The sequence below is a fragment of the Didymosphaeria variabile genome (genome assembly GCF_027946475.1).
Source record: "Didymosphaeria variabile strain IMI 356815 chromosome Unknown scaffold_2, whole genome shotgun sequence".
Taxonomy (NCBI): Eukaryota; Fungi; Ascomycota; class Dothideomycetes; order Pleosporales; family Didymosphaeriaceae; genus Didymosphaeria; species Didymosphaeria variabile.
In genome coordinates, this window is record NW_026611621.1 from 3,890,222 (window position 1) to 3,908,007 (window position 17,786).

Genomic DNA, 17,786 nt, shown 5'->3' on the forward strand with positions numbered 1-17,786 from the left:
GAGTATGCGCAAAGCGGCGGCGCTGAGACTGTCGTGTGATAGATTCCAGGGGTTCCGTGCTAGTTCCCCCGCCACTCCACGTGGAGAATCTCTCTTATGGAGCCACAGGCAGTGGGGCCTGTCCGTGAGTGTGCGCGTTTAAAAATCATCTCTCAGCACAACGCACGTACGCAAGCCACGATTGCACCTAGCAGTCATCAGATACGGAACACGATGTGGGAAGCGCTGTGATACATGGTGGTCTCTTTGATGTGGGAAGGCGGACGAGGGCTGAACGGCTGATGCGACCCTTCATGACTCTCAGGGTGACGGGGTTCTCCTGGGCAGTGATCCTGGGGTAGATGGGACTTCTTGGCCCTTCCTGGTGCAAGATCTGCACTAAGTATCGAATGCCGAACGTTTTCGTAATCCGCGCGGCGACGGAAGAACCTTCACCGCTCCACATGGTACCTATATCGACTCCATGTGTGAAGACATTGCATGGTGTCAGACTTTCACGGCAGCTCATGCGCCAGAGAATGGCGCGCCCCGCTTCGTCGGCGACGACTGAGCGTTACTGAGCGCAGGAACTTTCCCGACTCGCCCGGTGCTCCGCCCATGTGCTTGCCTCGCGACATCTTGGAAGCCGATCCGGGGAGTGTAGGACTATCCGGTTCCTTCGAAACGTACGACGAGCTCAGCATCCTCCCGACAAGCGCATGGAGCCCTAAAGTCATTGTGAGCTGAAGAGAAACAGAAGGAATTGCTAACGCATGTCTGTCAACGCAGTACGCGGCACGTTCCCAACACTCGAGGTTCCAACCTTTGCACCCTTGCATCCGTGATGTTTTGCCAGCGGGAAAGCAAATTAAACGTCAGCACTAAGAACGTGCAACCCAGGTATTGGACGCTCGTTACCAAGGTTCGAACTTCGCACATGCATCCTGACATGCGTCTGAAGCAGAGCAGGTACGTTGGATCGTTAGCGTGTGTCAAACCTCATCCAGAGATCTGCTCGAGGTCGTTGCCTGTAAGGGGTAGTAGTCGCGTGCGGTTGACGTACCTATAAAACTGACCTTATAGCCCAATCAAGCCTGACAGCGGCATAACCTACAATCGTGTTGCGCTGTGGTGCGCGCCCCGAGGCTGCTTGTATTCCGAGGTTGCTCGCGTACCTATGATGAGGGAGGCGAATTTGCGCCTTCCAACGTGCCCCCAGTTCTTTCTCGCTCGCTCACAAAGACGTTGAAGATGCCGCAACATTTCACCCGCTCCCCGACCCATTGAGCCGAACACTTCAACTTCTTCCATGGTGCGGCGTAGAACAGCTGCATGTAGTCAGGTGACACCTAGACCACTCCTCGCCTACCCCGCAAAACAACATGGCGATACGAGCGGCCCAAGGCTCTCGGTTGAGCTAAAAGCTCATGCATGGTGGTGTCCTTCTCCCCTTGCCTAGCAATCCTCTCCATTGGCCGAGGATCGTCTCGAAACCTCACAACACCACTCCATAGGACAGCCAACTTGACACCCGCGGAACAGGCATCGCGTCTCCCGACATTAGCACAAACACGAAGAACAAGGGTCCCAGAAGCGATGCCTTTGACTGTGCCGCGTCCTGCAGTCCAGAACGACCTTCGAAGGGAAGGAGCTCGTACCCGGGTGCCTCGGAAAGGGCCATTCGGCTCGTGATTTTGGATGCGCGCGGCAGTCCACCGACCCAGTTGCACAGCATGACTGTGATGCCAGTAAATTGCTTCACCTCAGAACATCAACAAGACTCGAAACTCTAGCGACCGTGCATTGGGATCTTCGAGAACTCATCCTCAAGAAACCGCAGCCCGTTGCCTTCCTTCTTGGCCACTTTGAATTCGTATATTTAAAACCAGGAATTACCCAAAGCTCTTGCGATACTACGCCTAGCCCTACGCGATGGTACTGCGAAATACGCGACACGGTCGTGCCTCATCGATTGCGGCGTCTGTGTGTCTTCGTCCCCGGCTCTATATCTGTTTGACCAGCGCGAAGCACTCTCACGGTCGTCTACTTGTCCTGTCGTCACGAGATAGGTGAATACGGTCATTGCAATATACGTTGAGTCCGATCATGATCTTCCATACTACTTCAAGCAGTTCGGTAGGTTATTCCGCAGAGACTGGATCCCGCCATAACCTTCTCCTGCCATTGAAGGGGCTTTCACGAAGCTATTAGTAATAGGGGAGTCAAAGCACAAGTAGATCCGCATGCTGGTGACAAATTGGGTTTGCGCATCATGTTATGACTACAAGAGAAGTAGTTACGCCTATCGCCGTTTCTCAAACCTCCTTATACCCGAATGAACGAGATCGAAGCTGAGAAGGTCAACGCCAGTCTAGAGAAGCACAAACCTATCCGCCAAAAAGAACGCAGATCAGGCACCAAGGCATCTTCCCCTTGCTCCCCTGCGCTATTGATCAAAGCAGCGAGGGTGTTGATGCTGGAATCAGCAAGAGTCTGATGATCTTCATGAAAAGTGGAATAGGCGATCCATTCTGGTCTTGCGCTAATCTGAGTACCTTACCGTTTGGGCCTTGCTGAACGGAAGACGTTGAATCAAGCTCAATCTGCCCTCATATCATACCCGATCTGCCGTTATGTCACATTCGATCTACGGTCATACATATCACACTTGACTCAGGCAGGATTAGGGTTAGCATAGGGTAAGGGGTGAGAAATGTGTTGGCTGTTCCTGAGGTTAAGGGTGAGTTAACGGCAGGTCGAGCGAGTGGGTTGTGACGATTCCCCGCTGAACCTGCTGAACACCGCTTTCAGCGCGATGATCACTGCCAGTTGGGCGGCTGAGACTTCTCAACTAAATTCTCAGTTGACTCCACACTTCACCTGCACCGGCATGATCACGTGCAATGTGCAAGAGCACATGCTGTCGGAAGAATCCCATCCTCAACAGATGGTGGCATAATGTTACATAACGCTGTTATGCTCTGGACATACCTAGCTAATTCTCGAGGTCCCAGAAAACTTCAACGAGCCAAAGAGCGAGCTCGCCGAGAATTCATGTAGCTCCATCTGAAGTACTCAGGGATGGAAGATGATGTAGTATGACAACATCCAGTACGACGACGAACAAAAGATTCTAGCGGTAATTCGTGTTGTACTTGTCTCCGAAGTAACAGGGCTCTTGCTCCGGTGCGTGAAAAGACTCCTAGTGCCAAGAGCAGTCGGTAGCAGTGACTGAATGCGTAAGCAACAGTATTGAGAAGCTAGCAACGACTTCTGGCTGAGCAATTTCGGAAAACGGTCTTTCTACGGGTCACTTTCAGGAATTTTAAAGATACCTGAAGAAGAAAACACTTCGCTGTGAAAGTAGATAACGAAGGGAATGAGAGAGGTCTTCGAACACTCTAAGCACACCTCTTGATGGGTATGAGGCCTCGTTGATGGTTTATCTCCACATTCCCATGATAAGAAATACAGTACCCAGACTTTTAAAATGGTAGTGTAGTTGTCTGGCACTGTGCAGATGGGCCCTAATAAGGCGTACGGTGCCACGGAACCAGGGGGTAGGCATCTGCGGCCGATGCAGTGTAGGATATGATGTTACGGCGTGTCTCTTAGTAGTCTCGTGGTTGATTATGTACTTGAGCATGTGGTGACTTGAAGCCACTACTAGAGCACAGACGAGACTTTCGGACAGGCTCCATGTACAACAAGCAAGATCCAGTTACGATCAGGTCACGGTAGCGACGACACGCACGTTCACCATGAGACCACAGGACACGAGAACTCAAGAGCACATATCGCGATCGTATAGCTGCGTGTAAGCAATGAGTGACCAGCAAGGAGTACGAGACTTGGGATTGAGAATCTTGTTCATTGGCATGGAGGGTATCCCTTCGCCAGATTGGCACGTCATTTTATCTGCAAGACGAGTCCCATGACATCGCCGCTTCCATATGCTAGAGCAAATGCAGACCAGAGAAAATATAATTGAGAACCGTCATAACCACGCCGTTGACCCATCCGTGTCCCATAATGCCACGCGCAAAAGCCACCTCGTCCACGCTTAGATCGTAGTCTCGTAAGGGATAGGCGTGATGCTCTCAGGCTTGTTGTCCTTGGTGCTGATGGTCCTAGCCTCGCGGGGCGCAACTGGGAGGCGCTTCAAGTGGATGTGGATGCCCTCAGTCTTGGCCTGCTTCCTCTTCTCGGCGTTCTGCTTGACGCGCTTGATGAAGTCCTCTCGGGAACGGGAGTGCTTGACGTGCTCAATGCGGACGTTGATGCGCTTCTCCATGTATCGGTTGCCGACCTGCTTCTGGCTGTCCGGGGGTCAGTAAATCAATCGTACGTCGCATTGGGGTCTAAACGCACAGGATAACGCCGACGGCGTTCTGGGTCACGTTGTAGACGATACCAGTCTTGCCGTGGTAGACCTTGTACGGCATACCCTTCTGCACGGCACCTGTCCCATGGTAAGTCCTTCTGTATGCAACATTCGATTCTTTGTGTGGGTTTCTGTACCATTGGCAACGACGTCGACGATGTCACCAACCTTGTACTGGTGGAGGTAGGTCGAGAGCGGGATCTGTATAAATTCGTATCAATTGCGCATCTCGCAGCGTCCGGCAAACTCACCATTCCCTTCTTCTTGAAATCCCTCGAGAACGCATAGCGCGTACCTGCGCGAAGACCGGCGGCGTGACCCATGGCGAGTGTTGTGTGGCGGGATGTTTTGTCGGTGGTGTTCGAGGTGGTGTTGGAGACGACTATTTTGCTTTGCTACGCCTGTGGTGCGCGCCAGCCAAGAAAACTCTCGCTTAGCGCACGCTAGCACGCACCGAACATTTCGCACCTCCAAAGTTCTCACGACTTTGAACTTCTCCTCTTCTCATCGACAACCACCATGGCGCCCCGCAGCTACTCGAAGACGTACTCCGTCCCCAAGCGTCCTTTCGAGTCCGCTCGTCTGTACGTATAGTCCACGGCCACTGAGCGAGAGCGTGCTCCGCTTATGTCTGCGACTCTGGTTAATGTTGGATTAGGGATACCGAGCTGAAGCTCGTCGGCGAGTATGGTCTGCGCAACAAGCGCGAGGTCTGGCGTGTCCAGTTGACCCTGTCCAAGATTCGTCGTGCTGCCCGGTACGTTCAGTGGCTGATTTCTGACCTCGCGCAGCGCAGGTTGCTAACGTGCGCACAGTTCGCTCTTGACCCTCGATGAGAAGGACCCTAAGCGCCTTTTCGAAGGTAACGCCCTCATTCGCCGTCTCGTCCGTGTCGGTGTGCTCGACGAGTCCCGCATGAAGCTCGATTACGTCTTGGCCCTCAAAATTGAGGACTTCTTGGAGCGTCGTCTCCAGACTTGCGTCTACAAGCTCGGCCTTGCTAAGTCGATCCACCACGCTCGTGTCCTCATCCGCCAGCGCCACATCCGGTATGCATGAGCACCTTGTACGCTGCGTTCGAATTCCGACTAACATTCCAACAGCGTCGGCAAGCAGATCGTGAACGTCCCCTCCTTCATGGTCCGTCTCGACTCCCAGAAGCACATTGACTTCGCCCTCACCTCGCCGTTCGGTGGAGGCCGACCTGGCCGCGTGAGGAGGAAGAAGGCCAAGGCCGCCGAGAAGGGTGGTGACGACGATGCTGGTGACGAGGACGAGGAGTAGACAACACGCTCCGGAGTATGATTTCTATGGACGATTGGCGTTGGTCATGACGGGATGATATCTACAAGGGGTTATCCTGCCTTTCGGTTCGGCATCTCCAGCATGGTTCACGGGTGGGAAAATGTCTACACTACAGATATGTAGTACTACTCACTCAAAAAATATTCAAGTGCCATCGTCCGTCCAAACTGCAATCTTGTCGTGCCATCATACTCTCGGGTCATGTAAATTAAGCTACAACTGTGACCTAGATCCTACATATCTTTGGCCAGCTTTCGGTACCTGAACCACACTTAGTTGGCCTGCGCACAGTGCACGTTTACCCTCACACACTTCTCTTTGCGCCTTGTGTGACCTAGGCATCATGCGAGCTACATGATCAATAGATCATGTATGATAGGTATGTGTCGCCCGTATGGCAGATACGGCACGGCACCATGTGGTAATTCCATTCACAATAGTCCAGGAACCATGGATTCGCAATATGACTTGGATGAGTGTGTCATAACGTACATCAAAAGTAAAGAACTAATTGCAAAGCTTACCTGGAACTTGAATTCGTGCACCAGAACATGAGACTCTAAGCAAATCAGATGAAACTAAAGCTTGTGTGACTGATGGATGGTCTGACTAAGGGCTATGTTAGTTTGCATCATCCTTGAATTTGGTTTTTATGTCATACATGGTACTTCATGCTAATCGAGTAAGACTACGGGCAAAGAATATTCAAGTTTTCCAATGTCTTTTGTGCAAGACGATCCAGCACTTAGTAGCCGCCCGATAATACCGACTCTAAATACATCCGATAATTTCAATGCGCAAGGTCTCAAGAAAGCACTGAATCAACACTGACTATATACTCTCGCCCTCAGCCAAAGATGCTGCAGACAATTCGTGTTCTTGGTGTCACGAGCCTAAGGATCTGATGGAGTGAACTTGATTGGAAAGCTGCAATTGGGTAGCTAAGCGAATTAGCTCAATGCCAAGCGCCCACACCACCCGCCAGAAACTTCGACCTTCGGCCGCCACTCGACTTTCGACAGCCCTCGATCGCTCGCTCAATCCATCGACAACGATTCCACAACGTTAAACCAGGAATTCCAACTCGTCTTAAAACGTCAAGATGGTGAGTCCTGCCCTTTTCTCGATCACACATGCGCCTCAGAGAGATACGAGCCGGACGTTCACGCGACTGTCCGCATTCGCTCCGATTTGTGTCTCTGCGGTCGTGTGCACAATTTCATCGCCTACAACCGCTACTATTGTCGTGCCTTTGCTAATTTCGCATACAGGTTCTCGCAGTTGATCTCCTCAACCCCACCCCCGCCGCGTACGCTTCCAAACTCCGACTACACTGTCCACACGCAGGCGCTAATCGTTGACGCAGTGAGGCCAAGAAGCACAAGCTGAAGACCCTTGTGCCCGCACCCCGCTCTTTCTTCATGGACGTCAAGTGCCCCGGCTGCTTCACCATCACCACCGTCTTCTCGCACGCAAACACAGTCGTTGTCTGCCAGGGCTGCTCGCAGGTCCTGTAAGTGGCATCACATCGAACAGAACGAAGCTGGCGCAGGCTAATATAAGAATAGGTGCCAACCGACCGGTGGCAAGGCGCGGTTGACTGAGGGCTGCTCTTTCCGAAGGAAGTAAACGTGTCCTAGGACGACGGCAGCGGAGGATTGACGGTTCACGACGATGATGATAATGGGATAGGGTGTAGATCTCATATGGTTCCGATCGACTCGACCGCAGGATAGAAGAGGGATCTCGAGTCAAGCCAAAATCAAAACGGGAGTTCCGGATATTCAGCGTTGATCTCGGCCACCCTTTCTATCATGTTTCCTATGTTCGGCATGCGTTTCTACAGCTTTCATGTATATGCATGTGGGAGGCGAGATAGCATTTCAGAGCTTCGGATCAATCGTCCGAGAGCGAGGACTGGGTTGCATATCGAGGATGTCCCCGCCTGCAACGGTCCTTTGTAAAATCGAACAACCAGTTCCTCACGCTCACTGACCATGGATGAGTCTACTTAATTGACGTTGATACCATCTGTTACCCAGCGAAATGATCTAACACTAGCTTACCCCATTATGAAACCCGTGTATTATTGCCCCAATCTACTCCTCGTTTGTCGTTCCTGACGAGTAGGACTCCTATTAATCCAGTATGTATCTTACAGGCCCACTAAACGCATATCTACCCAATCACTACGATGCTTTCATTCGTATTCGTCTCCCTGGTGCTATGTCATCTATCCGTACGACTGCGGGGGGCGTGCACCGACTATTTGAGGTCTCAGGTATGATTGAAGGCGGGGTCGCTTGTTGACTGATTCACATTGCTGGGTGAAAGTATGTGAAGAAGAATAGCGTGCTCAACATGGAGGTGGTTACAGCTCAGTTTCGATGACAGTAGCTACATTGCTACACAATTCAGAACGAAGAACAGGCGCAGTGAACCTCTCTTCAACTCTTATACAAACCCACGATGTGCATCTGCGGCCTGCAGAACATTACCCTGTGATACGTGGTACAACGGTGTCTGTTGAGATGTGCCTGTAGAGGATCACCATAACGAGGGCTCAAACTCTCAAAGATCTGTGTGCTATCGTCAACCAAACCAGACATCTTTCAATCTCTAAGAATGCGGTCTTTCGCAAATCTCACCGCACTTGCTGACCCCAACCTCATTACCAGCCAAATAACTATCAATGGGCAGGTCATCGGAAATGGGGACCCTGCAGCTGTGATCAACGACAATGCCTTGGGATGGCAGTATCTATGGAAAGGGCATTTGCTTGCTCGCTGTAATATTGGAGCTGTGAGCATGCATTGCTATCGTGTGGGTATAGTGAGCGATCAGTGCCGAAAGGATGTGCTTGAAAACATGCGTGCAAAAGTATTTACGACAGAGCTTTCCTTGTTAACATTTAGGGATATATGTAAAGGAGCCTTACCAGTGTATTTAATGCCTCTGATGGATCCATGGATCCATGGATGGTCTTCGCCAACCAATTCGTCTGATACCCGGGGACAGACAGAATCAGACGAAGCACAGGGTGTGGGCGTATGCCGGGATCCTTGAACTACCCGGGCTGGTGTCTACGTTCACCTATTGTGGTCTATGACCCCAAGACTTGCATCGTGACATCTGTTCAGCGCTTTACCCGCATAAGCAGGAGAGGGGTTTAGCTGCAGCTTCCCGACCCACCGCGGTGAGCCGCGGGTCGAGATGCCCATTTGGCTTGGAACCTGCATGCCGCATGACAGGAAAACCGTAAATTTCGCCGAGCTCCGATGCTCAAATAAGTCAGTCACCCCACGATAAACAAAGGGTCCACCGCGAACAACAGGTTTCCTTCTCGACTGAGCGCAGCACGGTCCTTTGAGTACTTCTATCGAACGAGGTGTTGTCTGTGCGCTTGGGCCTTTTCCGCGATTCAGAGCCCCCAACTTCGACGTCATTCTACGCGCCGCGGCATCCTCCACGCTTAAAAGAAGCCGAAGAATAAAACATGGCTAGTACACCGCAGCCCACTGAGTCCGAGATCTACATTCGGGAGTTCCTCTCTGCCAATCCGGCGCTCGACAAAGAGTTGGGCGAGGTTGAAGTTATGACAGACCGGTACACAAATGAGGAGTGGACGAAACAAATTGCGGAAACGCAGAGAAAGGTCTTGGCTGAAGTAAAGGATAGGAGAAAAGAAGGAGGGAGAGGATGGAAGTACGACGCTCCAAAAGCGGCAAGTACGGAGCTCGCGAAAACGGTAGACCATACGGTGCTGAAGTTGGACGCGAAAGAGGCACAAATCGATGCGCTGTGCGCTGAGGCAAGGGTGGAGAACTTCAAGAGCGTATGCGTCCGCCTACCCTGGGTCCAGAGATGCGTCAACAACCTCAAAGGCACAGACGTTGTTGTAGCCTGTGTCGTCGGCTTTCATGAAGGTACTCAGGATACATATGAAAAGCTGCGGGAAGCGCGAGCCGCTGTTGCTGCCGGCGCCGCCGAACTCGATCTCGTCCTCAACTATAGTATTCTGACCAAGCATAACCCTCCCTCTTCGCCAACACTTTCCTCGCGAGACTCAACAACAGACACCATAACCGCCGCCAACACAGCCGCAAATGCACGTCCACGAGCTGGAACCGCCGCCACGGAGGGCCCTTACTCGGTTGACGGCGCCGTCTCCTCCGTTAGTCAAGAAGATGAAAGCGAGATTCCAGACTACAGCTCCATATATAAAGAGCTAGCCTCCATCCGCGCCCTCTGCCCCAACCCCACCGTAATTAAACTCATCCTAGAAACCTCCCAACTTACCGACCACCAAATCCTCGCCGCGGCGCACCTCGCTGCCTCGGCGAATCTAGACTTCATCAAGACCTCCACGGGTTTCAACGGCCCCGGTGCCACGCTTCCGCATGTGCAGCTCATGGTCACGGCTGCCGAGTATCTCTCTACTAGAACGAAGAGTAACGGCGGCAGCCCCGTACGCGGTGGGGGTCGCAAGATGGAGGTCAAGGCCAGTGGCGGGGTTAGGAGCTGGGAAGATGCACTGAAGATGTTGGAGGCGGGAGCGACGAGGCTGGGAACGAGTAGCGGTGTATGGATTATGCAGGAGAGTAGGAAGATCCTGGAAGCCGAGGCCGCCGGTAAAAGACCTGGGATGACTACACGGCTGTACACGGACAACTCTGTGGCCGACGAGTACTAAGCTGTGTTAATTGCATGTGGAGGAGTTATTTGGGTTGCATTGGGAGGAGCTTGGGATCGCGAGATACCATTGTGTTTTGGCACAAAAGATTAGGCACACAACCGCGTACAAATACACATTTCGCTGCCTACTGTTCTGATTTGCTTTACGTGTGACCCCTCGCATCATGCCCTCACGCAGATCTCCTCAAATTTCACTAAGCATAACTTCTGTCCTCAGTAGCATTGACGTTATCCTCTGAATTCTCTTGATAACCTTAAATAGAAATCCTGGACTCCACCCCGCTTGACCATACCGCTCAAGTGTAATCCTTCTTGTCTCTACAGCATACATAACCCTTGGACGGGAACACTAACTTTGCAAGATTGAGCCCTCGTGATCGCTTCTAGTAGATGAGAGTGAGCAGCCAGACTGGCGATCTCTCCTTGTACCTCTCTAAGGCTTTTGCAAGGTCCAAAGTCTGCGGCTGCTACTTGAGTCTCAGAGCCGATGTATATTTTCACGCCAGTTCTTCCTTTCCATAGACGAAGTTCGTGTGCTGCTCATAGCCAGCTCCTGAGGAAACCCCTAATCTCGAGCAGTACGGCTTGCTAAAGATGTTACGAATAAAAAAGGCGACCTGCTAAGAGCTTTCTTTAAAGTTATCTAAACGAGCATTGGCGGAACCTCTTGCAACTGCTCGATGGAAGGTAGTTCCGGATGTAGCACATCGCTTCGTCGGTGATTGGGTCTCGCGGACTGATCCACACAAAGACCTCGCGAGGCCCTCCGCATATCATAGGCATGTACTCAATTTAAATGTCCTTCTCGGGATGGCGTCGTCCTGTATGATTGGCAAAGGGCATCTATCCGCTCTATCGCTCTTCGTTCTTGCAGCAATTTTGCATCTTGGCGATGCGTCACAACATGCTGTATAAATTCTTAGTAACGGCGGTTGACCTTGAGTCATTATACCTATATACTACGCGAGGACCATGGATTCTGGAGCTCTTTTGTCCCCCCCCCCACCTATGCGACACAGCGGTACGAGTGATGCAAGGAGATGTTACTTCCATGGACAATTTGATGCGACATTGGATGGGATTGCCTGCATTATAAGGTAGGACTTCGATTAGCGGAATTGGCCCCAGGATCGACTCAGAGATAAGATGGTGGAATCTCCGGTATACAACCCTATAAGGTTCGCGATGACGTGCTCTTAGTTCCCAGTGGAATGAAGCGCTTGAGCTTTGGGATTCTCTAACTCTCTTCGATCTTTTATGATATAGCCTTGGACATGACTCACTCGGGAGGCGGAAATATGCACTCCACGGTCGCTGTTGCCATCTTTCCACGGGTAGGTTCAGATATTCAGATCTTCAAGAACTCATAGTGGACTGGTCGGGTACGACGCGGCGTACAGCCTTGATATCTGTGGGAACTGTATGTTCCTTCGAATGCTACGCTGCGATTTTTGAGCCGGCGTGCCGGCGACCATGCATCCTTAGGTGGTATGGTATCCACCCACCAAGGTAGCGGAATCATTCTCCTGTAGCGCTCTGGTGTGCAAGAGCACCGGCGACTCCTGCTGCGGCTGTTTTTGTCAGAGCTGTTCATCGGAGTAGAGTTCCGTGGCCGGACGCTATGAACTATAGTCAGCGTCGTTATAGATTTGCGTTAAAGGGTGAGGGGCATCAGGCTGAAGTCTTTGGAACTTCCATGTCGCCAAGAACAAAGCTATACAGACCGCAGTGTACCAGCAGATCATAGCTGCAGCTGCATGCATGATTAAGCGAGCGCCACAGCCTTGCGCGGACAGACCGTAGGTCGATGCTCACTTTTTGAAGTCATTCAAATTGTCAAATAGAAACAAAATGACGTCTTGCAGCAGGCAGCAAGCGCGTGCGCGCTTTAAGGACAAGTGCCCTAGGGACGAGGGAGAACGCTTGTTCAGGAAAGTATGTGGAAGGTTTACGGACAGTGTAGAGGCAAAAAGTTTCAAGTGCATGATGACGCAACAAGACCATGAACAAGCGGGAATATGTATTCTATGACCACAGGGCCTGACTGCGAAGCAGCCAATTCGTTCCAACATGTACTAAACCAGACTACACAAAAGAGGCACACCCTTATAGTTATCCAGCCTGGATATCCAAAGATGACAAGAAATGCACATTCGAAGGGTAGAAAGGCGATGAGAAGGAGGAAAACCAGGCGAAAGCCAAGAAGCTGATAAGGGCAGAAGGGAAGACTCAATCCACTCGCCATGCTCGCTTCAGGCTGATCGTATGAGATGTTCAAATCCAAGACGCGACGCTATCCAAGAGCTTTTTCCTGTATAGAGAGGAATTTCAGCAAAGTACAAGTGAAGAGATAAAGAAGGGTATTGAAGAGGTTGAGAAGAGCGATGAGAGGAGGCGTCTGATGATTCGAATCCAGTGATAGGTCGAGACTCGAAGCATTACATGACAGTGCAGCTGCTGCTCTGATCCTTGTTTGTCTTGACCGACAGGGCAACACGTGCAGCTTCTGTGAAGGCCTCGTTCACACCTCGGTTCTTCATGGCGGAGCATTCTATCATTCAGGTTAGCACAGAACTAGCTACTGTCTTCAGGTGAAGTACCCAGATATCGAAGGGCTTTGATCCTTTCGGCGACCTTGAGGCCTTCGTCGTATTGGATCAGGGCTTTCTCAGGTTGTGCTCCTTCTTCGTCATCGTCCTTCTTCCGCAGATCGCACTTAAGGGCAACCAGAACGAGCTTAACGCCAGGACAGTTCTCTGCGATTTCGGAAACCCATTTGGTCTCTACGTTCTCAAGCGAGTCGGGAGAGTCAACGCTGAAGCAGAGCATGATAGCGTGCGTATCATCGTAGCTAAGCGATCGTAACCGGTCGAATTCTTCTTGCCCGGCAGTGTCCCAGAGGCTGAGCTCCACGTGTGTGTTGTCGATATAGATGTCATGTACATAGTTCTCGAAGACGGTAGGCTCGCTACAGAGCGTGGGGTTAACGCAATGTGGTGGAGTGGGGGAAACGGCGCGACTTACTATACCGTGGGGAAGTACCTGAGCGCGTAGAGGTCAGCTGAAATGATCCATTTGCATGCTATAGGGGCGCATAGAGACACACGTACCCTCTCGTGAAGACATTGAGCAGAGATGTCTTGCCGCAAGCACCGTCGCCGCTATAGGAAGCTGTTAGTCGCGCCGGGTCATGGTTCATACCCGAGCATCCACCAGTTGCGTCTGGCAGCAGGGGCGACGTACAGGAGCACTAGCTTGCGCTGCACAGACTTTGTTCCACCACAGAGCGGCATCGCGAAGGCCTTGGGTTGTTCGGAGCGATCGATTCGCACCGGCTTGTTGGGGACTCGAGCGCTTGCGCGGACGTGGTACGGGGGGTTCTTAGGTGTGGTGGGGCTCGAGCGAGGACAGTGTGCGTCGCACCGAGGCGAGGGAGCGTAGGAGGGCGGTTAAGGATATCGACAGCGAAGGAGAGGCGCTCCAGAGGCCGGGCTGGAGTCGCAGACGGGATGGATAGCGAAGTCGACTGGGATGCGTTAGCTAGGCTAGGCGCTCGCCTCTCCACCATTTGGCCGGGCACAGAGTGCGCCACGCCCGCGCTGCCAACCACCCAGACTGCCGGCTAGCTACGTGCCGGCGTGCGATCAGGCCGGCGAATGCGCACTTACCTAGGTACTGAGATAGCGATGCGGGTTGATGCCGTGGACGATAGGTGGGTGTTGTTGTAGGAATGCAGGAGGTGAGAGAGGAGGGCAAGACACTGAGGTTGGCAATACGCGGAAAGTAGGTCATCCATGGATCGCCTTTGCCAACACATTCGGTACCTGCTTTGGTCCAAAACCATCAGCATCCGACCGCTCGTCGCGCGATCGCAATTCACCGCAAAAATCTTTCAAGTCCTTCCGCAGAACCAGACTCTTGCGATCTCGACGTCATCAACCAAGCAATGGCTCGGATGACATGCCAGTCCAGTCTTCTTCTGTACCCCACGTTTTGTCCGAAGCTGCTCCACATCTGATGTGTAGCCCGTTGTGAGGTATTCTAGCACCAGCCACTAGTTCACGATCCGCTCGTTATCTACGACATATCACGCAGTCCAGCAGACCGCTAGTAGATACAGCGCTTGGAAGACACCGAGGTATGTTGCTTGTTAGTGACTCAACACTTCAGAATGTATGTTGCTTGTCAGTGAATCAACACTTCAGAATGTATGTCCTTATTCCAGAGAATGGGTAATCACTCTGGCGCACGGCACACGAAAGAATCCTGCCGACGTCCCTCCTTTGTTGTTGTTCTAATCACGTAGCGTGTTATTCCAGAACGCATGATACAGCCACCGGCTCAAACGGAATCTGCGTGTTCAACCCTACTGATTATGTTTGTTGCTCATCTGTGTGATGCTGACGGGCTGTCTCTCATCAATTTGGTAGGGACACCGAGCACGTCCGATTGGCTCCAGCAATGTAGAGATGGCCCTGATCTGCTCCAAGAGTATATAAAGACTTTGATCTCTCATGCGTGGAGGAAGAAGAAAACTCGCAAACAAAATGTAAAGTGGTGCGTGCGTGTATCTGTTGATGTTCGAGTGTAGCCCCTCCATGACTAATGTGGGGCGGGGACCTCCCGCTCGTACAAGGCAACCGCGACCGCGATTGTTGTATCTCACCGCACGTCTTGAATCTCTGCCGCTTGCCTTTCAACGCCAAGTCTCTTGCGACCACGGTCCGCGAGTCACCGCTGGCCTCCAAATACACGCAATGTCCGACGACGATGATTTCATGCAGGATTCTGAAGAAGAGTACGTTCAATACGCAGTATCTCTGTCTCTGCTCTGACTAGTAATAGGTACGACTTCGAGTACGAAGACGACGATGAAGAGCAGAGCGGCGACGTGGATATCGAGAACAAATACTACAACGCGAAGCAACTTAAGGGCGACGAACCTGAAGCGGCGATCGATGAGTTCCTGGGTATACCTGCGCTGGAGGAGGCGAAGGGCGACTGGTATGTTGTGGAGGAGTCTCTGTATGAGTGTGGCTGACCGGCTGTAGGGGGTTCAAAGGTCTGAAGCAGGCTATCAAGCTCGAGTTCAAACTTGCTCGCTACGATAAGGTCAATATTTACGATGCCACGGTCGATCATGATTCTAACAAAGAAGCAGGCTGTTGGGCATTATAAAGAGCTTCTCACTTACGTCAAGTCGGCCGTGACGCGAAATTACTCCGAGAAGTCTATCAACAACATGCTAGACTTCATCGAGAAGGCTGCCGAGGACCCAGAGGCGTACCGCTGCATGGAGAGGTTCTATGCTCTCACGCTCGACACATTCCAGAGCACCAACAACGAGCGGTTGTGGCTGAAGACGAACATCAAGCTGGCACGACTTTGGTTGGAGCGAAAGGAATACCGGCAATTGACTGAGAAGGTGCGCGAGCTGCACAAGGCATGCCAGAAGGAAGACGGAACCGACGATCCGAGCAAAGGAACCTACTCGCTAGAGGTCTATTCATTAGAAATCCTCATGTATGCAGACACGCGGAATAACAAGCGCCTGAAGGTTCGTTTCATTGAATCACTTTACCACTGCGCTTTCCCCTCTAATTACCCTATAGGCTCTCTATCAACGAGCTCTCAAGGTGAAGTCAGCCGTGCCACATCCCAAGATCATGGGAATTATCCGCGAATGTGGTGGTAAGATGCATATGAGCGAAGGTAAGAATTAGAGTGGTCTAGAGCGAATGCAGTGACTAATACATGGTAGAGAACTGGAAGGGAGCACAAAGTGATTTTTTCGAGAGCTTCCGAAACTACGATGAGGCCGGGTCTCTCCAGCGGATCCAAGTGCTGAAGTACCTGGTACTCGCAACCATGCTTTCGGGCTCAAACATCAACCCTTTCGATTCGCAAGAGACCAAGCCGTATCAAAACGATCCTCGTATTTCCACCATGACTGACCTTGTTAATGCTTACCAGCGCGAGGATATCCATGACTACGAGAAAATCCTCAAGAACAACCAGGACCTGCTTCAGGACCCCTTCATCGCCGAGAACATTGACGAGGTCACACGGAATGTCAGAACCAAGGCTGTGGTCAAGCTAGTTGCTCCCTACACCCGGTTCACGCTCGCGTTCATATCGAAGCAGCTCAAGATATCTCTTCCCGAGGTGCAAGATATAGTTGGCTTCCTCATCATTGACAAAAGCCTTCGAGGCAAGATCAATCAACAGACGGGCACGGTTGAGATCGAGAGTAGTACAGACATGGATCGGGTAAAGGCGATGGAAGAGTGGAGCGCCGCCATTGGGTCCTTGTGGGCCACGGTCCTGAACGAGGGAGAAGGGTTCAAGTTGTCGGACGACGGCGGTTCGCAGTATGCACAGAGTGGCGGCGGACCAATGACACAACAGAGTCTGAACGGCTTGGGAGCCAAACATGGAAGAGCTCTGAAAGGCAAGGGTCCGGGTCGATTGCTTGGAGTTGGTAGCAAAGGATGACTTACAGATAGCGTTCTGCGAGCTGTATCACAAGGAACCAACATGACTGGGTTTTGGGAGCATGCCACGGGACCTTCAGTTGCACAATACCGTCACGCAGGCTTTTCTGACCTGGTGAATTGAAACATGCGGGTCAGGATCCCCAGGAGAAGAGAGCACGGTTGGTCACGCAGGTAGCACAGGGCAGGAGTGTCCTCTTCAATGGCGCACGTCCTCGGCGGAGAAGTTCGGGACTTGGTGTAGCACGACAGGTAGCGGAACGATTGTGCGGACGGCCGGACACTCCAGCCCGCGTCGCGTCGCCGCCCCGCTCAATGTTTGTGATGCTTTGGGATGAGGTTATGGTGACTTTGATGTATCTCCCACGCCGCTTCCGCAACTCAGGATTGTGGGATCGTCTGCATTGATGTTTCTGAACACAAGCGAGCCGCACAGCGACAGGCAATGTGCCCACGCAATCCCCTTCTTCAGACCTAGCCGACTTCGGGTGCAGCGTGGGGGACTGTGCCGACGTAGTTAAGTTGCGCGCGCGTCAAGCGTTCCTTTTGCTTGCCGCGTCGGCGCCACTTGGTCAATGGACGAATCACGCGCTGCACGGAGGGTGAGGAGAGACAGCAGCCGACGCGAGGCGTTCAGTGTGAGATGTCTGTGAGAGGTAGTCTTGCCCATACACTCCATGAAATTCCATGTTCCTCTTGCGCCGCCAGAAGCTGCGCGTCACAGAGCCCTGCCGGGTAGCGGCGTGTTGGCCGTTCGTTGGACCAGCTTGGACTTGCGGGCCTGTGTCCCAGCGACGGTTTTGGCGAAGGGACAGAGTCAGTGACGTTGTCGTATAGTGCTCGCTTCGTGGTGTTGCTCCTGAAGATCAGACGCGTCTGCACGTCAGGTCTTGATAGACGGTCATCACAGCGGCCGCTTGTGTATTTCT

The 17,786-nt window shown here is 52.1% G+C and overlaps 6 protein-coding genes across 6 annotated transcripts; 4 read left to right on the top strand and 2 right to left on the bottom strand.

Annotated features, from left to right (window-relative positions):
* Positions 1–4,042: 4,042 nt before the first annotated feature.
* RPL21A (60S ribosomal protein L21A) lies at positions 4,043–4,686 on the bottom strand (the record flags this gene model as incomplete). Its single annotated transcript, XM_056211790.1, has 4 exons — positions 4,043–4,298; positions 4,351–4,441; positions 4,501–4,564; positions 4,615–4,686. 4 exons carry the CDS (start codon positions 4,684–4,686, stop codon positions 4,043–4,045), a joined length of 483 nt encoding a protein of 160 aa, XP_056075263.1.
* Positions 4,687–4,882: 196 nt separating this feature from the next.
* Positions 4,883–5,647, top strand: RPS9B (ribosomal 40S subunit protein S9B; the record flags this gene model as incomplete). The annotated part of the gene is made up of 4 exons (XM_056211791.1): positions 4,883–4,947; positions 5,022–5,120; positions 5,179–5,412; positions 5,467–5,647. 4 exons carry the CDS (start codon positions 4,883–4,885, stop codon positions 5,645–5,647), a joined length of 579 nt encoding a protein of 192 aa, XP_056075264.1.
* Positions 5,648–7,089: 1,442 nt separating this feature from the next.
* On the top strand, positions 7,090–7,297 carry rps27 (40S ribosomal protein S27; the record flags this gene model as incomplete). The annotated part of the gene is made up of 2 exons (XM_056211792.1): positions 7,090–7,181; positions 7,237–7,297. 2 exons carry the CDS (start codon positions 7,090–7,092, stop codon positions 7,295–7,297), a joined length of 153 nt encoding a protein of 50 aa, XP_056075265.1.
* Positions 7,298–9,164: 1,867 nt separating this feature from the next.
* Positions 9,165–10,361, top strand: N0V89_002989 (uncharacterized protein; the record flags this gene model as incomplete). The annotated part of the gene is made up of 1 exon (XM_056211793.1): positions 9,165–10,361. One exon carries the CDS (start codon positions 9,165–9,167, stop codon positions 10,359–10,361), a length of 1,197 nt encoding a protein of 398 aa, XP_056075266.1.
* A 2,440-nt stretch (positions 10,362–12,801) lies between these two features.
* RHO3 (Rho GTPase) lies at positions 12,802–13,656 on the bottom strand (the record flags this gene model as incomplete). Its single annotated transcript, XM_056211794.1, has 5 exons — positions 12,802–12,914; positions 12,964–13,331; positions 13,388–13,405; positions 13,474–13,524; positions 13,607–13,656. 5 exons carry the CDS (start codon positions 13,654–13,656, stop codon positions 12,802–12,804), a joined length of 600 nt encoding a protein of 199 aa, XP_056075267.1.
* Positions 13,657–15,120: 1,464 nt separating this feature from the next.
* N0V89_002991 (uncharacterized protein) lies at positions 15,121–16,858 on the top strand (the record flags this gene model as incomplete). The annotated part of the gene is made up of 6 exons (XM_056211795.1): positions 15,121–15,161; positions 15,209–15,367; positions 15,415–15,475; positions 15,525–15,920; positions 15,976–16,075; positions 16,125–16,858. 6 exons carry the CDS (start codon positions 15,121–15,123, stop codon positions 16,856–16,858), a joined length of 1,491 nt encoding a protein of 496 aa, XP_056075268.1.
* Positions 16,859–17,786: the final 928 nt, after the last annotated feature.